Source organism: Pimephales promelas, chromosome 14, assembly GCF_988280905.1.
Source record: "Pimephales promelas chromosome 14, fPimPro1.hap1.1, whole genome shotgun sequence".
Lineage (NCBI taxonomy): Eukaryota > Metazoa > Chordata > Actinopteri > Cypriniformes > Leuciscidae > Pimephales > Pimephales promelas.
In genome coordinates this window covers 28,708,796-28,734,371 of record NC_142782.1, presented here as the reverse complement: position 1 = coordinate 28,734,371, position 25,576 = coordinate 28,708,796, and the positions used below count along the sequence as shown (strand labels likewise).

General features: G+C 37.2%; 1 protein-coding gene and 1 long non-coding RNA gene across 2 annotated transcripts in view; one reads left to right on the top strand and one right to left on the bottom strand.

The window, feature by feature from the left end:
• kcnn1b (potassium intermediate/small conductance calcium-activated channel, subfamily N, member 1b) overlaps positions 1-16,493 on the bottom strand; it is a 32,741-nt gene extending 16,248 nt beyond the window's left edge. The window contains exons 1-4 of the mRNA XM_039664343.2: positions 15,461-16,493; positions 4,691-5,143; positions 1,498-1,593; positions 231-649 (exon numbers count right to left, since the gene is read on the bottom strand). Of these exons, the coding sequence (XP_039520277.2) occupies positions 231-649; positions 1,498-1,593; positions 4,691-5,143; positions 15,461-16,219 (1,727 nt within the window). The 5' untranslated portion in view covers positions 16,220-16,493. The remainder of the gene's footprint in view (positions 1-230; positions 650-1,497; positions 1,594-4,690; positions 5,144-15,460) is intronic.
• Positions 16,105-20,223, top strand: LOC120474216 (uncharacterized). Its single transcript, XR_005621748.2, has 3 exons — positions 16,105-16,193; positions 17,650-17,734; positions 19,461-20,223. It is a non-coding gene; the product is annotated as an uncharacterized LOC120474216 (long non-coding RNA).
• Positions 20,224-25,576: the final 5,353 nt, after the last annotated feature.

Sequence of the window (25,576 nt, the reverse complement as noted above, 5' to 3'; positions counted from 1 at the left end):
GTTTTGTCATCTTGATGCTTGACAGCCCCAGTCCCCATTCACTTACATTACATGGAAATGAGAAAAAAGAGCAGCCAGGATTTTTTTATTTAATTTTTAACTTAATTTGTGTTTCATTGACAAAAGAAAATGATACAGCTTTGGAACAACGTGAGGGCTGCGTGAAGGAACATCCCTTTGATACTCCAGGTACAAACAGTGTTTCTTAAGAAATCAAAGGTTTATCTCACCTCTCACAGACATGCACTGTCCAGGCAGCAATGATCCATGATGATATGCTGAAAACCAGCAGGACTGTGCCTGGGCAGATAGTCATCAAAGTCTTCATGACAAAGCGTGTGTTAAAGTTGATCTTATTGAGGGCTCCGATACTGCGTGACGAGGCGTCCGTAAAGAGCTTACTGTGCAGGAGCATGACTCGGCCAATCAGATACAGCCGCAGGAACATGGGGATGGAGAGGATGATGTCCACGTCTGCATCCGCCACAGACGGTAGGTAGGTGTAGGCCAGGCGGGCGGTCCATGTGAAGACGTACTGACCTGGAATAGGGTGGATGGCACACACCAGCAGCTCCAAAACGATGAAGAAGATGCGCTCGTATGTCATGGCTATCCGCCAGTCATCTGCTCCATTGTCCACCATGAAGAGCTAGATGTTAGAGAGGGACATGTTTTTAAGGATTCCCTGAACAGGACTATGATCTTCACTGCAAAAAATATTAAATTTTTGCCTTATTTTCAATTAAAACAAGACCTGAGAGTATTGTGTGTGCGTGTGTGTTCAGTAATTAACAAATGTTTAGATATTATTTAAAGGGACAATGTGTACTTTATAATTTAAAATCAATATTTAATTATAATGGCTACCGTAGATGCAACGCACATTTGAAAAAGCGAGGCGCTGGAGAGCACATTTCGTTTGAATGCAAAATACATTTTCTCCACTAGATGGGAGAAATTCCTACACATTGTCCCTTTAATAGATTAAAATTATATCATATAAATGTACAATAATCTATTGTAGTCTACTATAATAACACACAAATGATATAAAAACATTCTTTGGGGGTTTAGTATTATGACTACGATATGGATTTTTCTTCTCTTTTGTTTCAATCAGGAATAAAGCTTTTCAATTGTTCATCCATTCTGCAATTTGACCACCATCTGATGTTCCAAGTCATTAAATAATGCCCACAAACCAACTGATTGACAGGCCAGTATTGAATTACATCTCCTATTAGCCATAAGCCCCACTTGTAATACCATCATTAATCAAAATCAGTGTCTTCTCTATAAAGACCTTCTAATGGATAGGTAAAATGGGACAGACACTGAATGCAGATTTGAGGAATTACAAAAGCCAGGGCAAGTTTTCATTCTGCTTCTACTATAAGTCATTAGGAATTGGCATAAGTGTTTCCTCTGCAAACTTTTAGGCTCCTGTCTCACTCTCTACTCTAGTTTAAGGCTTCCAAGGTTGAGTCGGCTACTTACCTGAATCTCTCGTGCGTGGTACATAATGATCAGACAGAGCAGAATTACAGTGGAGAGGCTAATAAGGCATTTCAGTGCAAATGAATATGAGGATTCCTGCAGAGAAAGTGGAAAAAACAACAACAACATTAGTTTCAATTTTTTGTTCATATTGCTGATGTGTGTGTGAGTGTGTGTGGGGGGGTTGTATGTACGTGTGTGTGCGTGTGCCAGTAATGGCAGTTTGATTACCAGGGAACACGCATAAGGAGAAAACGTAGGCCTTTAATGCACTTTATGTTTTACTTTGATGTTGCCCACGAGAGCAAATGTATTCATGAGGGATAGACAAATACAATTTCTTGACAGCTAGAGTACAGTGTGCACAAGTCTATATGCAACATAGAGCAGTTTGTGTAATTTCAACTGTAGGATTGATTATTTTTCTATTTATATTCTATCCTAAAACCCAGGAATAATTAGCATTTTTAAATCATAAATTCCTTTGAGCATGTAATTTTTCAATTACAATAATTGAAGAGTACATTAAGGTCCGTGGCAAATATTACTTCTTGTTACACGCAGTTCCACTTTAAAAGTAAATGTCAAACAGTTTTTGCCCCAATGTTGCTAAGAAGTTGTCACATAAATACTACAACAGTTTTGCTGATTTGTCCAAGTAAACTCAGATACTTGTGGAAGTTGTAGTTTATGTATACAATACAACTTATGCTTAGAAAGTACGTTTACTCATAAATTGAAAACTGCTATTCTAAAAAAAATCCCCAATTGAACCAATATGGCAAATTAGCATTCCAGTCCAGCCCATTAATTTACATCATGACTGAATATTTTAATATATATAAAACCAGAGAACAGAATAGGTTGTAATTGAGACTGGTTTTAGATGCTCTTTTAGCCTGGTTGGGAGATTTTAGTATATAATACTGTTGGAAAATTTTGGGTTTAAATGTTTTTATAAGGGGTTTCTTATGTTCAGATACATTTGCATTAATTTTTGAATTAGCAAAAATGCAGTCTTACATTTGCAAGACTGGATTTATTTAATCAAAAATACAGTAAAAACAGAAATATTGTGAAATATTATAAAAAATTATTTTACAATGTAATTTATTCCTGTGATGCAAAGCTGAATTTTCAGCATCTTACTCCAGTCTTTATTATTATCAATGTTGACAACAGTTGCACTGCTTAAAATGTTTGGATAAACCATGTAAAAAAAAAAAAAAAAAAAAAAAAAAAACAGACCCCAAACTTTGAACAGTATTATCAAATCTCCCGAACAGGCTGAAAACATCTTAAACCAGCCAGTATTCTAAGCTAGTCTTCCAACCTGGTCTGTTGTCTGGTTCTAGACTGATTTAGCCAGTTTTAATTTTGTCAATCTAGGAGCTCCAGGCCAACTAAACCATCTAAAACCCGCTTGTTGATTTTTTCTCCCAGCAGGGAAATATAGCAAGTGTTCATACAATTCCAACAGATGTAGCCAACACTGATTTTACAGCACAAAGCACACCCATAAGTTCAATATAGAGTTTTTTTCACACACAATCGTGACTAGAAAGGACCTAGTAACAATCATCATTCTGTCCCTCAATCTAAGCAGTTGTTCTTTCTCTCTGGGTGTCAATCCTCATTATGAGATCAGCGCAATTGGAGCTCATTAAACCTTTCTGACTCTGCTGATACACTGGAACAAGCTGTGCTGGCTAAGGCATTGAACTATGCTTTAGGGGAAGGTAAAAAAAGAAAAAAGAAATCTCCCCCAAGGGATCGTCTAACTAACTACAGAGCCAGCCATTCACTTAGGCCAAACGATTTACCATAGCACCATTTGACAATGACACAACTTGTAAGTGACTATTTTAATGGTCCGGCTAGGAAACAAGCTAAACAGAGACTTTGAACCAACCCAAAGTCCTTACTGTGGTAAAAGGGTTAGTTGAAAAAAAAAACTATAATCACTGGTTTACGGTAACGGCCGGAGTCGAGTCGAGTTCTAGCGGAAGAATGACCTCTGACCCGACAGGAAGCCAGTGATTATAGTTTATAAAGTTATAAATATCGATTTTTTAATTTTTAATTTTTTTTTTTTACAAAAACGCATCACTTCACTTCAGAAGGCCTTTAATAGAGCTGTGTGGAATACTTTTATGATGGATGGATGAGCTTTTTGGAGCTTCAAAAATTCACTCCCATTATAAAGCCTGGAAGAGCCAGAGTATTTTTTAATACAACTCAGATTTTGTTTGACTGAAATAACAATGTTATATACACCTAAGATGTCTTGAGGGTGAGTAAATTATGGGATAATTTGTGGGTGAATTAACCCTTTAAATGCCTTCAATGGTAATATACAATCATCGTCTTATTTTTAAAAAATAGCATTTTTTTAATGTCTGAGGAGAAAACCACAAATTAAAGATCTCTTGCTCTTATACTGTAGCAGAGCCCATTAAGCTCCCTTAAATAATTACGTAAGGATATAATTAAGGCCAATTAGCTCATTCAGGCCCTTTTGTATTTAAGCTAAACCTTTAGTGAACGTGTGCAAATGTGTATATGAACAATTACACAATGTAATCGTCAAGAACGTGTTTCATCGATTGATTAATGCTCTTTGATGCCTCTAACCATTAAGCAAGTGCACGCAAAGTAGCAGATGTCAATGATGAATGCATCTTTTAGTGTTTTTAAATGATCATAAATAGCTCAATCCCAGACTTCAACATGCTGCAGCATTTAATTACGCGGTATGAATTAAAGTCGTAAGGATGAAATAAGATGTATAGCTGATCTTGCATAGGTCAACATGCAATATCTTATGATTCAACACTGACCTCCTAAAAAGACCATCTTACACAAGCATGAATTTTAATTGAGGTTCAGGTTTATGCTGTATGCGCTGGTCTAACTTGTGTGGAACTTTCTTTACAAGAAAAAATGCTGATTAACCCCACCAAAGTGTTTTTCACCAAACACTATCGTACAGTATACTCCCAGAACACATTCGCAATAAGGCATTCTGTAATACTTGTGTGACTTTTAAAAAGCTTAATTCTCCTTTTGTGGTCCATAAAAGAAAGGAGGGCAAACAGCATTGAGAAGACTCAATTTTCATTTCAGGATGAGCTATCCCTTTACGTGTGCAAAAACTCTTTGAGGCAACTCGAAATATCTGAGGAACTTTTACCTTTGTATAAACTCCCCAAGAGAGTTCAGTCTCCGTCACCATGACAACAATCCCAAACATTCCAAAAATCAGGGCGTAGTCGCTAAGGCGCTTGCGTTTCTCGAACAGCACCCTCCGGTGGCCGAGTTTATAGCCAATGTCCTTGTTCTTCTTATGCGGAGTGCTGCAGGGTCTTTGCCTCACAAGGTTCTCGCTGGACTGCTTGCTAGGGTCTTCCCCGTTCCCTTTGGAGACCACCACCTCCAGGCTGGAAGAGTGCAGGGTCTGCAAAGGCTGTGTCTCAGAGTCCAGCTCTGCCAGGTTCCTCCGGGATGCCCCCAGACTGCCGTGTGGTCTGACTATGCCCCCATTGTACTTGCAGCTGTTCATGGCTATCTGAGGATACTGTGGGCCGCCGTGGGACAGGGAAGGCCCCGATCCAGCATGGCTCAGCCTGCTGGCATCCGCATTCACCTGCCAGAGACAAGAAGATGTTTTATAGATTGTATCATTTGTCTTTTGTGTCCAGGAGCTTGTGTACTGGCTGCGAGAGAGCACTGCCAATTGCCAACAATGCCTGATTTAATGGATATTTCTTTAGAACATTAAATTATAAATGCCAGCATCTACAGGGTTCACAATGTGTACGGGAGGAGGGTCGTCTACTGACCGTGACTACTGAAAAGGCTTTCGGTCAGGTCATTTACTTTAAAAAATACATAACAGGCTCATTGGTATGAAATGCATCACAGGGTAAAGAAAAGCTAAAACTTGTACAGTAATAACACTGAAATTTTCAACATAAAAAAAACAGCTGATGGGCAATATATACTACTGGTGGCAGTATTAAGTAAGAAAGAAATACTGTTATTACACAAGGAATGCGTTAAATTGATCCAAGATTTCTTATTTAGCACAGTGTATCACGGTTTCCACAGAAATATTAAGCAGCACAACCGTTTTCAACATTGATAATAATAAGAAATGTTTCTTGAGCAGCAAATAATGATTTCTAAAGGATCTGGCGTAGTGATGTAGAAAATCACAGAAATGATTTTTATTCAGAAAACGGTTATTTGTAATTGCAATAATATTTAACAATATTTACAAGTATTCAGCCTTGGTGAGAAAAAGAGAATTCTTTGGAAAACATGACAAAAATACTTTTGATTGGTAGTGTAATTCTGAGAATACATGCAAACTTATTTTTCTTCATATTTACTCAAAATGAAAACATCAACAGAAAGTGTTTACAATAGACAAAGCTGTCACTGGGAACTGAACAAAGAGAGACAAACACTTCTTTAAACTGACGAGTGGCCAAATATCAACCATTCACTAGTTCTTCCAGTCCCAGTAAAATACCATTAAAGGAAGTAGGACCAATTCCATAGCCAATCATAGCAGAGGGTATTTACAAAAGTCTAACATGTAAAGTGCTTCTAACATTCCCAGGAGCCGTTCACACAGAAGGTGTTTTTCCATTCGACTGCGCTACTTCGTGTTTGACTGCTGTGCTCACGTCTCGGATATTTTGCAGTGTTTCTTGCATGATGTGGCGTTCTCAAACACAGACATGATAAAATAAGTTCAACTTAAAAAAAAAAGCGTTTTTTTTCACTCCACTGACCAACGACCTTTTGCTGTTAGAAACGTATTCTGTGTGAATGACCCCTAAAGGCCTGTTCACACCAAGGACGACAACTACAAAAATAACAATAAAGATATAGTCCTAAAAATCGTTCTCAATATTAAAGAATTGCAGACTCCACACCACAGTAATACCGATAACAGCACAAAGAAACAATCTCGTTGGAATCACTTTCAGAGTAATTTTATCCAGCTTATTAATGATAAAAAAATACAGTTATAATTCTTGGTGTGAACGACCCTTAAGGGTAAATTTTTTTTTAAGTATAAAAGACCAGGGGCTGCACGATATTGAGAAAAACTAACATTGTGATATTTTGATTTCCTGCGATATATATTGTGATATGAAAACAATTTCACCCGATGATTTGAATAGTTCTATTATATTAACATTGGTGACAAACAGCTGAGGTTATATTAGGTTGCTGTCACTTTAAGACCGAATGCACAGATCCAATATAATGATATGCATCCGTTTCCTTTCTCAATTGATACTTGCTGATGCCGAGACCAGACGGGCATTTTGACTTAATTTTGCGTGTCCATTTAAGCTAAAAAATAAGAGACAGGGAACGGTTTTCGGTGTTCACGTTCCAGTCTTCTTACGCTTGATGTTCAAACTGACAGGACTTAAAACACATGCAAATGATAAACTTTCACTTTACGATCGTTAAACTATGCAATTATTCTGCGAATAACATGCATTTCAATCCGGGGGAGTAGCTGGCCCGTACACATCACGGATCAACTACAATCCCTATACTTTATATCACACATCCTGCGCATCACAATATCGATTCTACTACAATGATATATTGTGCAGCCTTAAAACAGACCAGGTTTATCTTATTAGTTTGGTGCAAGAAAAAAAAAATCAACATTATCAGTGCACCTCAGGGAAAAATTATTAAATGTCAATAATAATAAAAAAAAAAACAATGTAAAGCTGTAACAATAAAAACACAGGATCAGTTCAGATCAGTGTCCAGAAATGAATTCTATTACACGAATAAATGTGATAATGCCTATGAAGATCATAAAAAAGCTTGTTCGGAATAATCTCACGTTATTAAATTATTTCTGGATTGAATTTTTCTTCTACTGTTCTAAATTTCGTGGCAATAAGGATCAGTTTCTGTTATCTAGCTACTGCTGCTGGGCTGACACAATGCCAAGTCATTTGCAGAGACCTACTTCTGTAATGTCATTTTCTGATAGGCCGCTCACAACGTAGACCCACATTCAAACCGAATAGAGAGACGCCAATGGATTACAAATAAGAGTAATGACAGCTTCTTTAAAAAAATAAAAAAATCCTAAATAACATATATCTAACATACACAATTATCACTTCTGATTAACCAAAGCTAGTTGTGGCACCACCTGGAAACCCATTCCTGTCACAAACCTGGTTTTGCTGGTTTATCTGAACCTTCTTAAAAAGATCAGCTTGAGTCCACGACCACTGCTTGAACCTCAATCGTCCTCAGCATAACTGACAGTTTCGCTGTTTTTACTCGATAAATTCTGTTTATCCATGTTACTGCACTAGGCTGTCTATATCTATGCAGGATTAGCACTGCTACTAGTAATGATAAGCTGAGCTTAGAAATAATAGTCAGGACTAGAAAAACAAGCATTTAGGACCCCTAAAAGTATATTTCCATCAAGGCCCCTCATGCGAGACAGTTCTCATGCAGTCTTTCACAAGGGTTTCTGCTCACATGGCAACAGAGAATTTTCTGTACTGCTTTTTGTTTGTCTCACGTTTTATGTTTGTTTTTAAAAGAATTATGGGAAGTTAACTAAGCCAATATAGATATAGTTTGACCAACCAGCAGTTAGATAAGAGTCTTACTTTTTCAGTTCAAATTAGATCTAATTTTTTATGTAACTGACTTCTTTTTGACCATAGACCTCCATTTTATGACTGAGAGACACAAATGGTTTGACCTGAAAATATCAAAATTGAAATTACTGCAGAAACAAAGACGCCTACATCTTGGATGCCCTTGAGGTAAGCTAAAATATACCAAAAATTAATTTCAAAGTGAACTATCCCTTTAAGACTGCCAAGGAAAACTAACTTTACCGCGCTCAGAGCCCTCTGGTGGTTTTATTTTATTTATTTATTTATTTGACAGGGACAATGCAAACAAACATAGTGTCAAGATCAAGCATGTCACTGAAGTGTTGCATATAAAGTTTATAGCTATAGCTAATTTTCAACTCCTGTCCCTGGAAGGGCTTTTATACACAATAAAATTTACATGATTAGCTACTTCAGTAAAAAAAAAATATATATAATAATAAAAAAAAATAATAATAATAATAAAAATACTAATAAGCATACATGCATATCATTATCATATACAACTCTAATAATTAAATGTAGTTAAAAATGAGTACAGTTTTGGTTTATTTTTAACCAATTTTTCAGCCTGGAAATGAACATCTTAAAGTCTGACACAGTCTTGACTTCAAAAGGTAAAGAGTTCCAGAGTTTAGAACTCTTTACAGAGAAGGCTGTCTGTCCAAAACTGGTCCTGCAGTATGATATTTTACAGTCAATATTTGTGGAGCTCCTAGTGACTCGGATGTTGTCTTGTCTCACAATAAACGTACTTAGTGGCTCAGGTGCTAGATTATTAATGCACTTATAAATTAGTTTAAGAAAGGAAAATTTCATAAAACTATCAAAATTCATTAAATTATATTTCTTAAATATAATTTGGTTGGGAGCACTTCCGCTGTGTTGCAGCTTAATTTTGTGTTGTTGTGGTTTCATTTCGTTGAGTTGTGGTTTATTTACGTTGTGTTGTACATTTTCCTTTCTGTTGTGGATTCATTTTATTCTGTTGTGGCTTAATTTCATTGTGTTGTGACATTAAGATTGCTTTTTAAATTGCATTATGTTGTGCACTACTGGGCCACCGTACTATAGTACTTCAAACACAATGGAGGAGTAATAGACATAATAAAACAGACCCAAAACTGATTTCCAACAAGCAGAGACTGTCTCTCTGATGAAAAGGCTCCAGGGATCAATTGCAATACATAGCAAAGCGTCTGTCAAAACTTCCACTCTTTCCAAGGCCAACATGGTCTGCCACTTGCCAAATCTCTAGTGCTTTTTTTATTTTATTTTTTATCAATGTCCACAGAGAGCCAGCAGTCAATTGTTATTAGTCTTTCTTCCTGTAAATGTTAAAAGGTACAATAAACTAAAATCTGTTCCGGAAAGATAAAGTTGACTATTAACATTATCCTGAGGTTTAAAATAATGCAATCTCAGAACAGTTTATCCAATCCAATCTCAGAACAGTCTCGGATCCTTGAGACTATTGCTGCTGACGTACAGTAAGAGTATAAAGCTAGAAAGTGACAGCAATTTATATAGGGCCTACTGTTCAATGGTTTGGGTCATTAAGATTATTTTTTCATTGAGAGATGAAATTTATTTGTTATAAAACAAAAAAAACTTTTTTTCAAATGTAATTTATTCCTGTGACGGTAAAGCTGAATTTTCAGCATCTTACTTACAGTGTCGCATGATTCTTCAGAAATCATTCTAATATGCTTATTTGCTGCTCAAGAAACATTTCTTCTTATTAATATATGTTAAAACAATTGTGCTGCTTCAAAGTTTTGTGGAAAACAGTGATATTTGTAGTGGGAGTTTATTGAGGTAAGGCTATTCGTAGTGAGAATTGGACCCTATAATCTAAAGTGTGACCAGATTTCATGCAATCTTGCTAAAGTACTTTTGAATTGTACTGTAGGCTATACTGTGTATTTTATACATATTTCTTATGCAATTTCAAAATGAGCTGTTCTATTCACATTTTAAGGAAATCTAAATACCATACAGAGAATTCCCTGACTTTTCATTGCAGACTTAAATCTCAGCGCAGTTAGTGACATTGATCTCTTCTGAAGCTCAGAGGAGGCACATTGATTCCTGCATTTTTTAAGCAAAAGGCTCCATTTGCTCTCCATTTAATCACATTGCTGTCAAGAGAAACAATTGGGATATTGAGATCTCATTTGTGATTTTTCTTTCCAAGGGGATGCATCACAATGTAAATTCCAACACAAACGACAGCACAGCTGCTGTAACGACATGGCACAGAAAGCTAGAAATTCTTCGCATGACCTTGCAAGAGTCAATAAAAACACACAGCTGCACACTCCGGGTACAATTTTATGCTGATTTGGGATACGTCTACATATATCAGTCACAAAAAACAACATCTGCACCATCTCCATTTACTAAATTTTGATGCAACAGGCTAAGCATTTAACACATTGCAATGGCGTTTTTTATTGTCTCAGCCTCCCAATTTCACAGATTTTCCATATTAACCAATATTCTGTTCTGTGCGTGACAAAACTGAAGGGCCCTTAGACTTCACCCTCCCCTGCTCCTTCATTCCCCTCTCTGCAAGCTTTGGTCCGTACAAATCCAATTTAGCAAATCTATTTTGACATTGAATTTGCACTCATTCAGATGTGGCATCAGACTCTCTGTTCCTCAGGTCTCCTTCTGTAATGAAATGTCTGCAGCAGACCTGAGAGCTGATTACAGATCCCACTATTCAAGAATATCTTTTCTAACTGCTCACCACTATCAAAATGTGATCTTTACAACCAGGCATCTTCCCACGTCTCGTGTTGCAAAAATGTGCACCTCCTGCGACGTAGGAGACTAAATAAGAAAAACGTTTGTATGTGATTTGTTTCAGCAAATGTGATTTTTATGTAGATTGAGTCATGATACCTGGAGAAAGCTATCAGTTAGCATCTCAATGCCAGTTTTCTGGCTCACTCAGGACCCTCGGTCAGAAAAATGCAATAAGAAATCTGCCATCTTTGCTCATGTGAGAACTTTTTGAGTCAAGCAAATGAACCGTATAAGACCATGTGACTTGATCACACTAGAGCTGATAGATGGTGATGGCATCACAAGAACACACCGTCCCAAACACTTCTTCACTAACAGCTATCCAGAGATGTAATAGGAACAAATTCGAAATTCATTTCACTATTATTATCATTAAAGGCACAATATGCAAGATTTTTGGATTAAATTACCTAAAAAATATGTAATAGCCTATATTTTGTTGACTTGTGTACTTATTATCCCAAATGCTTCTAACAATGTTTAAATGCTGTGAAATCAGTTATTGCAACCAGAGTTACATCCCATGTCATTGTGTCACCTGTCAATGATGTAATATCCGCTTTACCCTTGATTTCCGGTTCCTTAGAAACCATGGAAACACCAAAGATGCTTTAATATATTATATGTTTTATTAGACAGATGAGCAACTGTTCCCTTTATCGACAGAAAATAAATCAATGTTATATAGTTCAACACGCTTAGTATTGTTGTTGTTTTTTTATTTACTGCGAGTAACATGTTTGTGTAATGCCTCAAAAACAACACTATTTACTTAGTCAAGTGACTATACTACAGCATAATCATTAAGAGCTTTTTTGTAGCAAAAGTAATACAGCATTTTCTCCACCATACAATGTTTTAAAATGAATTGCAATCAACCAGCTTTTACTAATATTATATTCTAATATTGATCTAGCTTACTGCAGTGTGCAACGTGTCATACCCGCCACTAAGTGAACGCACAGTAACATTATAAAATAGGCTAACTTTCAACTCACTCATGCGTTTTTTATATTATTTTTCTGATCAAGTAAAACAGAGCTGCATTACCCCGCAATTTAAATTTGTCAAATAAAGTGACCTGTCTGAGAAGTAATTGAGTAGGCTGTTTTATTAGTATGAAAAAATAAATAAATGTGAATTTAAGTTATCAAATGTAACTGTAAAAAAGTTCAAGTTCAGGGAAGGAGCCAAACATAAATCGCAACTTTAATCGTAAAATATGCATAAACAACAAAAACGAAGGGAGCGGCAGCGGCATACAAGAATAATAAAAAATGTCCCACGCTCTCGCTCTCGTATTTGTTTTGTGACCTCTAGCGGTAAAACTTACATAGTGTGCCTTAAATTAGATATTATTATTCTTCCAAACCTTTAGTGCACTCTTAAGGCCAATTCACACTTCACCGACAGACGCCAACAGATAATTTGTCAGGTTTTTGTTGGATCTGCATGTTACCCATCTGCGACTGTTGGCATCCGTCTGAGCTTTTTTTGCCGATTGAACATGTTAAATCTGCGGTTGTCTGCTCATGGAATGCATCATGAGAAGACGTACTGTAATCTGGTGGTTGTCAGTGTTGGTTGCGTCTATCACTGCAGTGTGAATTGGCCTTTAAAAAATAACGGTCCCAAAAGGGGGGATTTCATAAAAGAAGCATTTTTGTTCCTTAAAGAACCTTTTTCATTGAACACTTCTTACTAAAACCTTTTTTTTTCTTCAGGCCAATTTACACTGCAACAAACGCAACCAGGTTTTGACAGATCAGTGTGTTCCCCCTGTCAGCGTCTGTTGATGTTGGTTGGCTCTTGTTTTCGCTTGTTTGTTGGGTTGTGGAATGTCTGAGAAGTGACAGACTGTAAACTGGCCATAGTCCGCATTGGTCAGCAGCGTCTGTCAGTGCAATGTGATTTGGCCTTTAGTTTGAGAACATTTTAAACATCTACATAACCTTTTTTCACTATAATCTTTTGTGCAATGGAAAGGTTCAATGGATGTTAAAGGTTCCTCATGGAACCATAGATGCTAATAAATAACCTTTATTTTTAAGAATCTGTGCTACAGTGAAACAGATATATGAATATGAACACCATAAAATCATGCCTACTGCCTAATTACATTTAAAAGGTAATGGATATGGCTTTAGATTTAGATACAAAAAACTTTAGATTTACATTAGCAATGCCATTGAAACAAGGAATACTGGGAACGCTTTCCAGCCAACTCCATTATCATGGAAAGTAGTAAAAATTTGATTTTATAATGTTTCACTTGCAAAACACTTTAGGGTTAAAAAGACAGAATTTACATCCTCAAGCAACTGACTTCATTACATCACTTCCAACCTTCCCCCAACTGAAATGTAGAGCACTGTCACACAAATAACTGCAGAGACTTTCGTGTGCTACAAAACAACAAGAACAAAAACTGCAGAATCAAGAATATTCTTTCAAATCAAAGGTTTTTTTGTTGCTGTTGTTGTTGTCATTAGATAACAGAAAACAGGAGAATGATCAGGTACTTAAAAATGGATGAATTATTCCGAAATAGCAGTGTTTTAATTGGTAGTAGGGCTGTCAAACGATTAATCGTGATTATTCGCATCCAAAATTAAAGTTTGTGTTTACATAATATATGTGGGTGCACTGTGTATAATTATTTGATATATATATATTTAAATACACACTCATGCTTGTATATATTTTCATGTATATACTGTATAGAGATTTATATCTAATTTATATTATATATAAATATTTTATATATAAATAATATTTTTTCTTAAATATACAAGCATGTGTGTGTATTTATATATACACACACAAAAATATATATATATTTTGTATATATATACAAAATAATTATACCCAGTGCACCCACATATATTATAAACACAAACTTTTATTTTGGATAATCGTGATTAATCGTTTGACAGCCCTAATTGGTAGTTTCCATCATTCAAACCGATGACCAAGTATGCCATCAGAACACATTCTTTTAATCTATACTATCTCAGCAAAAGGACTTGAAACAGTTTGACATAGTAGACAGACACACACACAGACTGTAGGTATTACAGAGAAAGCCTTTGGCTAGTTTTAGTTCGAATACACACAGAGACAAGAGAGCTCAGCCAATTATACTCTCCACAAATTACCCTTGATTAAGCAGCAGAACACCAGCTGCAGAGCAACAACACCCAGAGATTCTCCCTTCTGCCTGCTCGCTCATACTGAACCAGCCATTCCCCCATGCAACATCCCCAGCACATCCCAGTGCTTCCACTCAAGAAGAAGCCTAACTGTAAACTCTGCGTAAACATTTACATAATTACAACCCTTCCGTGGAGAGAATTCAGCATGGTTTTCCAAAAAGAGTGATTTGTTGAAAAGCTCCCAAGGGTTATTTTACTTCCTACCAATGCTGTTTCTGAACCGTGGATTAAAACAATTAATTCGAATACAAATTAATCAAACGGCACAGGCTGAACAAATACTTTTTTTTAGAACAAGCACAATGCAGTCAAACACAAGAACCAGTCAAGCGGAGAAAGAAACAGACTGACGCAAACAACTGGAAAGACTTATGGGAGATTTCATGAGAAGAGATCGGTGATGGCTTTTACCTCCATCTGCTGTGCATTGTGAACTAAACTAATACTAATGTCTCTTCACTCTGGCAGTGATGTCTAACCCATCATGAATAATACAGGCCTGAAGTGCATGTTAGTGCCACTCAGGGGGGCTTTCCCTTGGCTTGCACAGGCAGAAAATGGAACAGCGAGGCAGAAACAGGGTCGGCTCTCCCACAAGGAATGAATGACACTGATTTGCCTTTCTGCCTTGCTTCTCTGTCCCTGCTCCTTTCAGGCAAAGGATGCATTGATATAAGGCTAGATATAAGGCTAGATATAAGGATAGATAGATAGATAGATAGATAGATAGATAGATAGATAGATAGATAGATAGATAGATAGATAGATAGATAGATAGATAGATAGATAGATAGATAGATAGATAGATGTGGCTCACATAATGAGGTAGGCTAAAAATATTCAGGGCTAGACTAAATATGAATGATGCAGGTGTAGGAATAAACGGATGCGAATTCATAATGTTTACTTACTATTAAACGCCATCATGGGAATCATGGACAGCCTGTTGCAAGCACCCCCGCCTTTTTCTTTCTTTCCATGCTTTCGAGGTTAGCACGAATACCAACACCTAGCAACTACAAAACAGCCTTCTGCATCTACACGGCCGAAATGTGGTGTTAAAAATGGGAAGCGATATCAAGCATGACCTCCCAGAGTCGAGCTGAAGCCTGCGTAATCGGGTGCATTGATACAACTGGCCACCTGTTAAGCATAAACTTCAGAGTGCACGCATAAACGATGCGTATTTCATGCGGTCTGTGCGCAACGACAACAAAAATGAGTTGGTATATGCAGATTTACCTTATATCCTTCGTGTCTATTTTTATGCTCCTCGAGGCACACGCGACTGTCAGAAGACAGCAGGCTGCTTCTACTCCGCGGAGAAACGGAGTTCCTGGCTCCCTGGCATCTATCAGGCGTGCATGCACGGGCGTGAAGAACTGGATTCCGCTGCTCGCCTGATCTCAGGCTGTCGTTTTCACGGTGCTGCAGCAGAGACGGTTGCTGGCTTCTCAGCTCCCCTGATCCTCGAGCGCAGCAGTTGGGCAGGCTACTCCTCAGCACCCGCTGCTGCTGAACCTGTAGCTGGAGGGAAGGTGGAGGGTTGTGACGCTGGCTTGGATGCTGCTGCTGCTGCTGCAACAGATGTTGATGCTCTGGCAATCCGCAGCTGCACGAACAATGATCTAGTTGGCAATTCGCAGTTTTGGCAGCCCCTCCAACACTCTGCTGCCGACTTAGGGAGGGTTTGTAACAGTCTGTGAGACTTATGTTGCTTCCTTGGCTTTTGACTGGTGCTTCCTGACCGAAAGGGCTAGGCAGGTGCTCTTGGCTCTGTTTTGGCAAGGGGTGTGCGGTCTGTCTAAGGCCACCCCTGTGCTCCGCGTGTTGTTGGTGGTGGTGATGGACGGCTCCTGAGTAGCGATGCTGCATCCCCGCCTCACCTGCGGCGGAGTGCCGCTTTGCGTTGCAATGATCCGGCACCCTTTCGCTGCGCGCAGCCCCGGTGGAGTCAAGAAGGCCCGTTTCATTGGTAGGTTTAACCAAGACCAGCCTCATCACGTCACTATGGTGTTACAGGGAGCCCCACCTACATGTGACAATCGAAGTGTTTATATGAATGAGTAACCTATACTAAGGGAAGTGCACAGTACGAGGGTGCGAATATGGGGAGGTTGGCGAAACCAGACTCCCCGAATTAAGACTCGAACCCCCTAAAAGAAATCAAAACAAAAGGTTGGGGGGTCTTAGTTTAAATTTGTATACAAGTAGGTTTAACGAACAAACGCTAACGAATAAAAGTTATGTTCGCCTGATAGTGCAACCATAGCAACAGGAGGCCGCTCGAGCAATTCATGGACCATTGTCACAGACTGTGATGACGCGTCATCAGCATACATTGCAGCTTTTTATATAACGTTTTCTTCATAAAAAATATGTACATTTATAACATTATAATATATTAGATTTGCATCAAAATACTAAGTAAACGCTGCCGTGAGGGTGTTTCAGCGCCTGTGGAAGTGACGGTAAAAATGAAAGCCTATTTCACTCTTCCGACAGCCGTTTATCAATTTCAATGTTTTTCCTGTTTTTAAAGTTCTGAAAACACTATTGTGGAATTTTTCTTACGCTATTTGAGCAAATGGGAACACAAAAAATATATTTAATGTAGTCATTCACCGCTTTACCCAACTATGACGACTTACACTTGTGTGAAAAGGCCGGGTCTATTGAAGTCAGATTCTGGTGATATGTCCATAAAGCGTGAGAAATATTGTTATTATTCCGATCACTTTTAGATTTCTGTATCACAAAAATCATTGATGTTTGAAAATAACTTTAGGACGTCAATTAGCCAAGGTTTAGCTAACTTTCGCCAGATAACTGCACGAGATGAACCACGGCATGACAAAATTGCAAAAATGGTAGCTATAATTTATTTAAGACCATCATCCATGGTGCTCGTTCAATCCTGCTGGTTCGTTCCCCAGTAGAGATGATTCAGGAACTGGAGGAATACTAAAATCACAGTCCTGATCTGGCACCATTGTAGCCTACTCATGATGTTTATGAAGTTGGCCAAGGGCAATTGTCCATGTAGTAAGTGCCCTTACTTTGTAAGATTTATCAGCTTAATGGCAACTTAAGCTTGGCCATTTTAATAAAATAAAAATATTGCGTAAAAAATGACAAATTAAAGTGATCAGCTAGTTTTTTATGAGTTGATCACATATCTAATCTTAATGTGATGCGATGGGGGGTCAATCTGGTGGTCAGGCAGTCATGAAACTCCGTAACCTGCAAAAATATCAGAGAATAAATGCACATCAGTTGCATTGAAATCTGTTCTCAAACAATTAAGTATACTTTTATTACATTTTATTCAATTGGTTAACACACGCACCTAAACCAGTATAAAAAAAAAAGCCTTGAAATTCAAGAGTAAAGTTGTTTAGATTTCAGGATAGTAGTTTCGGTTTTCACAGGATTGAGTGCTGATGTCAATGAAGGTGATGCCAAAGTTTGGAGCTGAACTTTGGAGTGGATCTGGGGCGCAGATCAAGGAAGCTGGTAATTTGATCTTTTTCATTAAGTAATTAGTCCTGGAGACCTGTATGGGTCCCTGGGCAGAATGAAGTATCATTTGCTTGCTGGTTTTGGAGGCAATGTTGCTTACAACCACATGAATTATTAATTTCCCTTTCCCATGTTCAGTGACATATGTGAATGGGATTGCCGGTTGAAATGACCCCAGTGTGTGTTGGATTTACAAACCGCATTTAAATTAGGCTAAACAAAATCTTCTCAGTTGTCAATGCTGTTGTTTTGTGGGGTTACAGGCTGAACATTTAAAAGGGAATTAGTTGAAGTAATAGGGAAATGTTGACCATTAAACTAATATATTACACATCTACTCATTCAATAATAAATAAATAGCCTAATAATAATACTTCATATTTAATTTGTTTACCTTAGGTAAAAAGTATCATGAACTGACAATGACAAATACTGGTAACACTTTAAAAGGTCCTATTCATCAACTTTAATTAATACATTAGTTAACATAAACAATGAGCACTATTTCTTAATGTAATAAAAGTACAATCATCATTGTTCATGTTAGTTCACAGTGCACTGACTAATGTTATCAGGTACAACTTTTGATTTTAAAAATGTATTAGAAAATTCTGAAATTAGATAAACAAATGCTGTCAATATCATTAATTGATGTTTACTTGAACTAATGTAAACAAATTCAAAAAATAAAAATACTTTTACAGCATTTATTAATCAGTCTTGGTTAATGTTAATATCTTCACATACACATTTGCAATGTTATACGAGTTAACAGTTAATGCAATTAACACTAATTCACAATGATGAATAATAGTATATTAATAAAAAACGTTAATCTTGACTGCTGTTAAAAAATTTTGTTCATTGTTAGTTCATGATACATTAACTAATGTAAACAAATTGAACCTGAATGTAAATAGTATGCGAGTTTTAGAATCATTTACAGCAATTTCTTTTTGTTCAAGTAAATGAAATCTCAACACATTTCTATAGTCTGACATCAGAATCAAACCCTCCTATAGTGACCAGACTGTAATTTGTAAAACCACTTAGGGCCTAGAAACAGCACACCGTACAAACAGAGCAATTTTATGGGCTATCAGGTATTTAATATCCAGGTATCACTTTTACAACAGGAGGGCCATCTGTTTTCTATTTTAACCTGTACAAGAGAGTGAACGCAAGTAATTCTTTTAGCAATCAAACTGACAGCTCTTATATAAAGGCCTCTCAGTGTGCATTATTTATATATCTCCTCCTGCCGTTCCACCTGTTCATTAAACAGCATTCGAACTTCTCGCCCACAGCTACGAGGAAGTAACACACATCCTAAATGTAGATTTTTACCTTTAATTGCCTTTCTGCTGATCTTGGATCATTTTCCTCGGAAAAAAATCCAGGCCTGAAGAAAAGCAACACTGCCTCCAGATCAGCCGTAAATGCACAAGAGCGGTTTGTGTTAATGCAGATTCATTTGCATAAAGCAAATGTCTGTAGATTGAAATTGAATTGTTATATTTCGTTTCAGGGATGGCAAAATAAGAGTTTACAGTTCAATTAAATTGATATGGAGTCAATTTGAACACTTACAATGTGTTAATTTCAAGTAAGCCTATAAAAATGATTAGTAATGCCGTGAGAACGGCTGAGAAAAACATTGCAAAATGGTTGCTCCTGTGTTTATTTTGTGTTCGTGCTAAGCTAACTGTTGCTATTACAGATGCTCTTTTGTATGAAGAAGCGCATGTTCCTGTCTAACACCGAGAGAGAGATGGAGAGGCCCTGTCACAAGCAGATGAGTGTTCATTACTTTATCCTTGAGGGGGGGCGGTTGGGGCAGCGGGAAAGAGATTTCACACTAATTTGTGGTATGACACCGTAACCATTTACAATATATATTAAACAAACTGACCATAAAACCCTTAATAACCCTTTGGTCTATTATTATCACAGCTAAAAAAACACCATTTTTAGCATAACCGGTACTTGTGATTTAATATCTCCCCATATACCATGAAACAGATCAAAATTGGTAGATGTTAAAACAAACTTAAAAGGATGAATAGCATGTTTGTCATAAATATAAAGGACATTTCTCCAATGCGTCATACAATAAATTACAGAAATTTGTCTAAAAATACAGCCCGATGATCTGATTTGAGCAAACGGGTTGTTTAAACAGTAACACTTTACAATAGGTATAAGGCTCTAAAAACATATTGCACATAGTTCATGTTAACTAATGTAAAAATAGGGGTCAAATCTACCAGGTTAAGCCATAGTGCCAAAAATATGTAAAACGTTGCACAGTAACTACTCAAATTTAGCATTTGCTCTGGAATGACAGCTGTTTATTAGACCTGTCAATTCCTGAATTAAGTTTCCAAAAAGCCCAATCTCTGCATACAAGATTTAGGTGTACATATAGATAAAACAAAACTTTCATAAAGCATTGATAATTGTAAACTGAGACATCCTTACCTGAAAGCAGCGTCCTTCTTTCCTTCGGCGAGCACGTTAGACTCGGGTCCCCAGACGTACATGAGGTTTGAGTGATGGGCGCTTTTTCGAGAAAACAGGATTTAGTCATCAGACATGCAGCTTTTTCCTTAGACGCTTGTCAGATGTAGGGGGCCGGCCGGTCTCTCTTTGAGACGCATAATTAGGATGCAGGCTGAAGAAAGGACAGCCCAGCTTGATAAGGGTTGGCATGCAAATGGATAAGGAGACAAAGAAGCACAGCGAGAGAGAGAGAGGGAGAGCAAAACACTATATGTTGCACACAACACTTTCTGCTTTAAGCGTCGGCTATCATTATTGCGTCCACTGCTCAGGTTGGCTGAGGTAGTCGAATACATTGAGGTCCGCAGATGAGGAAATCGAGGAGAGAGAAATCTGCGATTGATGCTCAGCAGTTCAAAGGCCTTCCCAAACCCTCTTATCTTTCCCGCCACAGAGGCAAGCTCAGATAAAAGACCAACACACATCACACTAAGCGTTGGACTGAAACATGGATGTTAGAGATGTACATGTACACAAACAGCAGTGCTCAGAGTGTGTTCGGACCTCTATTTATGCTTTAATTTAAAGTCACCATGAAATCAAAATGTACTTCTTTGTTGGAATATTGCAGTATTTATTGTAATCTTTACTCAAAATAACTTCCCCTCCCTCTTGCAGTGACATCTCTTCTCTGATGACGTGTTTAATGCCGTTAAGGCGGGACAACCTGTCATTCACATTACAGCAAATCACAACCATCCAGTCAATTCCCGATGGACAATTGTCCCGCTCAACATTTTTTTCATGTTCGACAAGCCGCTTCAATCGGATATACCATATATACCATACGTTTTTAGACTGAATATTGTAATGTTTGTCAAATGTGCTAGTGGGGCCCAAAAGTCTACTAGAAAAGGCAACAATTGAAAAAGCTTGTTTTGCTTTAAAAAAAAAAAAAAAAAAAACAATTAAAATAATTAAAAAATAATGTTTAACATTTTTCTAATAAAATATTTATTTTCATTTTTTAGATGTAAAAAATTGTTTTGTTATTTTTGGTTAATTGTCTGTCAATAAATAATTTAGCATTGTTAGAAAACTGCTGAATAAAATGTGGAAAAATACTATAGGGCCACTGAATTTACTACAAAAGGCCACTAAAGACAATGCGTGTTTTCTTTCTTTCTTTTTTGAATTAAATGCTGTTTAGCATTTTTCTAAATTTAAGCATGTTATAACATGCTTAAATTTAGAAAAATGCTAAACTGTAGAGCATAATAATAATAAAATAATAAAATAACAATGATTTTTTATATATATATATATATATATATATATATATATATATAAAATCATTGTTATTTTATTATTTGTCACTAAATAATATAGCAATGCTAAAAGGGCATGGTACAAAATGTGGAAAAATACAGTGGCCCCCAAATGTCAACTAAAACCCATTAATGAAAATGTTTGTTTTGCAAAATAATTTTTTAAAAATTAAAAATAAAATAATTAAATACAATGTATTATATAATTACATAACAATTTATGTTTAGCATTTTTCTAAGCAAGTTTTCGTTTGATTTAAATAACATTACAAATGATTCAACACATCTTGAGTGGAAATTTAAATTTAAAAATGTATACGACTTTACTAGTGTTTCTCCAGTCCCCTTCACTGTCAATGTCAAAGACTTGAACAAAACCTGATAATGTTCTCCAGCATGATTTGAGACACTCTAGTGAGAATCTTGAGCTGCAATGGAAGCAAAAACATCCGAGGTAACATTTTCAGCGTCACAAACATTTGATCAAAATCGGCGCAAAATCCCTTATAATTAAAGTTCTTCAAATGCCTCCAACTAGAAAGAATAATGAGACTTTGCATCTTGCCTTAGACATATGTGGACCGTCATCAATCTTTGATGCTCTGAGACTCAGTAGATAAGGGAACTCCGTGCTATTTTGGGCCTGATGCTCTCTCAGACAGCAGGGTCTCTCTAATGGCTGGCCCGCCCCACACTTACCAGATTTTCAAAATATGAGAGACCACATAAAAAAAAAAAATCATAGATTAAACAGAACTGTTTCCTATAGTATGTGGAATGCCAAGATGTGAAAATCAGCACATCACACACTAAAGTCGAGTGCATACTGCATGACTTATTATAGTCCTTTACGACTGTTTCTTGCTGTACAAGCATTATCCCCCCGCTGTAAGCCATGTCACACTGTGGGATGTCAGTTGTCATTAATGTCAGACTGTACGGCAGTCAAGACGCGTTAAAAACAGACGCACTTGTCCAGAGTTTTACATCATCAATCCATGACACATTCAGTGATGTGAGCTGCATTTACATCTGGGATAGATTGTGGCTAGGAAACAAAAACAATCACTAGCATTCATTTCATCATGGCTTCTCTTGAAAAGACTATGTGTGGAGCAAGTGGCTGTCGGTGTCGGTGAACATGTCAAAAAAACTATCAAAGACTTCAGATTTCGGCCAAGGAAACGAGGAATTGTTTAGGATTCACAAATTTGTCTCAGATGACCAAATCATGCAAGTGTGAATCCGGATTAACCGATTCCATTCACAAACACCCAGAATCCCGACGCGAAACACGGCAGGGGAAATCTAGCAAAATCTCTCCCAGACAAACGGGACTTGGAGTAAATGAAGATGGCGGATGATGAGCAACAAGAAATGGACGTTAACAGTGTTTGGACTGCTTTTTACAGAAAATTTGCCGGAAAAAAGAAAAAGGTTTGGATGAAGTCATGGAGACGGCATGGACTTTCGTGGCAATCGACAGAGTGCTTGCACGTTTGTTTCAATTTCTGAACGCAAATTTTCAACATGTTGTAAAGTCACTATTTGAGATGTGTGCGCCTTGTACGGTGTACATGAGGAGATCTGAGTCATGTGACAAAAAGGCATCATGCCTCAGACTAAAAGGCTTCAGAAACTGCATTGAGCCTCAGACCAGTGTTTTACTGTGGAATTAGGCTACTTTTACACAGTTGTCATTTTTAGTCTGCGAGTTGAAGCGGTTGAATGAAAAACCAAATCCACTCTCTTGACAGTAGGTGGCACTTATATAACAGCCGAAATGCCTTTTTGTAAGAGTCTGTTTCACCCGATGCCTTAATGCCTGATGCCTTTTAATAAAAGGCTGTTTCGTCTCATGTCCAATTGTATGAGACCTGAAGTTGTTTTTTCTGAGACCTGAAGCCTTTCAGTCTGAGGTGCAATCCCATTTCGCCCAATGGCTGAAGCCTTTTAGTTTGATGCATGATGCCTTGTCGTCATATATGACTGAGATCCGAGATGTCCTAAAATGTACACCAAAGTCCCGACATTCTTCCAAGCAGATTCAGTTACTCTTAAACAAACTTTTGGTGATAATTTACTCACCCCCATGTCATCAAAAATGTCCACGTCTTTCTTTCTTCAGTCGAAAAGAAATTAAGGTTTTTGATGAAAACATTCCAGGATTTTCTCCATATAATGGACTTCATTGAGAACCAAACGGTTCAAGGTCCAAATGAGAGTTTCAGTGCAGCTTCAAAGGGCTTCAAACGACACCAGACGATGAATAAGGGTCTTATCTAGGACTCTTCGAGTCATGACTCGAAAAAAGATTTGTTCATTTTGATGAACGAGTTTAAACAGGAGAGTCAATGAACACAGCAAGGCGAGCATTCGTGCTTATAAAACTTTGAAATGACCGATCGTTTCACTAGATAAGACCCTTATTCATCATCTGGTGTCGTTTAAAGCCCTTTGAAGCTGCACTGAAACTCTCATTTGGACCTTGAACCGTTTGGTTCCCAATGAAGTCCATTATATGGAGAAAATCCTGGAATGTTTTCATCAAAAACCTTAATATCTTTTCGACTGAAGAAAGAAAGAAGTGGGTACCTTGGATGACATGGTGGTGAGCAAATTATCAGCAAAAGTTTTTTTTTAAAAGTGAACTACTTCTTTAACACACCTAACCCCACAGGGAGATCTGATTCGGGAGGGGAGAATTGGGCCCAAAATCGGCCTGATTATCTTGTGGTGTGTGGGTACCTTTAGATTCATCTTCTCATGCTGCGCAGATTATCAGCTCTTTTATTGAATTTGATCCTACGACAAAACCACTCATTCAGCAAAGAATTTTGCTCTAGAAACCTAGTCTCCAAAACAATCTTGATAAAATGATCACGAGTCGAACCAGCACTGCTAATAAAGATTAGCCAAATATAGCCATTGCCCTTGAGTGCAGGAAGGGGATGTTTTTTAATTAACACTCTCAGTGGGTCACAACTAATAATGTGCAAATAGGTTTAAAAATAAAACGACATACTTACGCAAGTAATATCTTTGCTATTAAACACCCCTGTTCAGAGATTTTAGGTTGATTAAGAACAGCTATTGTTTCACAGTTGTACTTGAGGTATTCATATGTTGTTATTATAATTGTTTTACAGGCAGTCATGTCGAAGTTATGAAAAGGACACATTCATTAAAACATTGTGCATGGGAGAGAAGTTTAATAGAAGGTGAGTAAACGGGAGAGGTTATCGCATGACATAATCTCTAGATGACCTACAGTTCTTCCACTGTGACGCTGCTTGATGACACATTATGGCCATAAATTACCTTAAGTGCTAAAGAGTGTTCTTGCCACGGATAAAGGTGGCTACTGGGAATTATCCAACCTGCAGGCTAATTTCCTTTCCATCTGGAACGTCCCATAGGGGTCAGTGACCGTTTATGTCCATCGATTGTGTACCTGCAGAGCCGTTATTAAAAGCAAATCTACCTTCAGTATGTCCGAAGTATCACATTAGCAGCAAACGTTGTCGAACGAGGGAAAATGGAAAAACTCTTTAAAAAAACATTAACAAATTAAATATTAAACATTTAAATATTATTATAAACAATTTTTTATAATAAATAAATAATAATATTAATAAAAAATATATTTCATTGAATTCATAGTTAAATAATTTAATATATAAAATGCTTAAAGGGTTGTATGTTAACCTTGCTAGCCTAAATTAAACTGCAGCAGGTTGGTTTGTGGCTCTCAGTTTCCCTTAAATGTATTTTTCTTACCATAACTTGGGTATGAACTATGAAGATTAAATGATTCAGCTTGACAAATGCAGTCAACAATCCAATATTTGTAAAATTTAAATGAACTCGGGTTGGTCAAAACAGCCAGCAACTTTTTCCTGAAAAATAAATGAAATGAGAGACCAAAAAACTAGAGATAAAAAGCTTTCCCTTACACGAGGCCAATTCTTTTTAAGGAAATTAGAAAAAAAAATGTGAAAGGAAC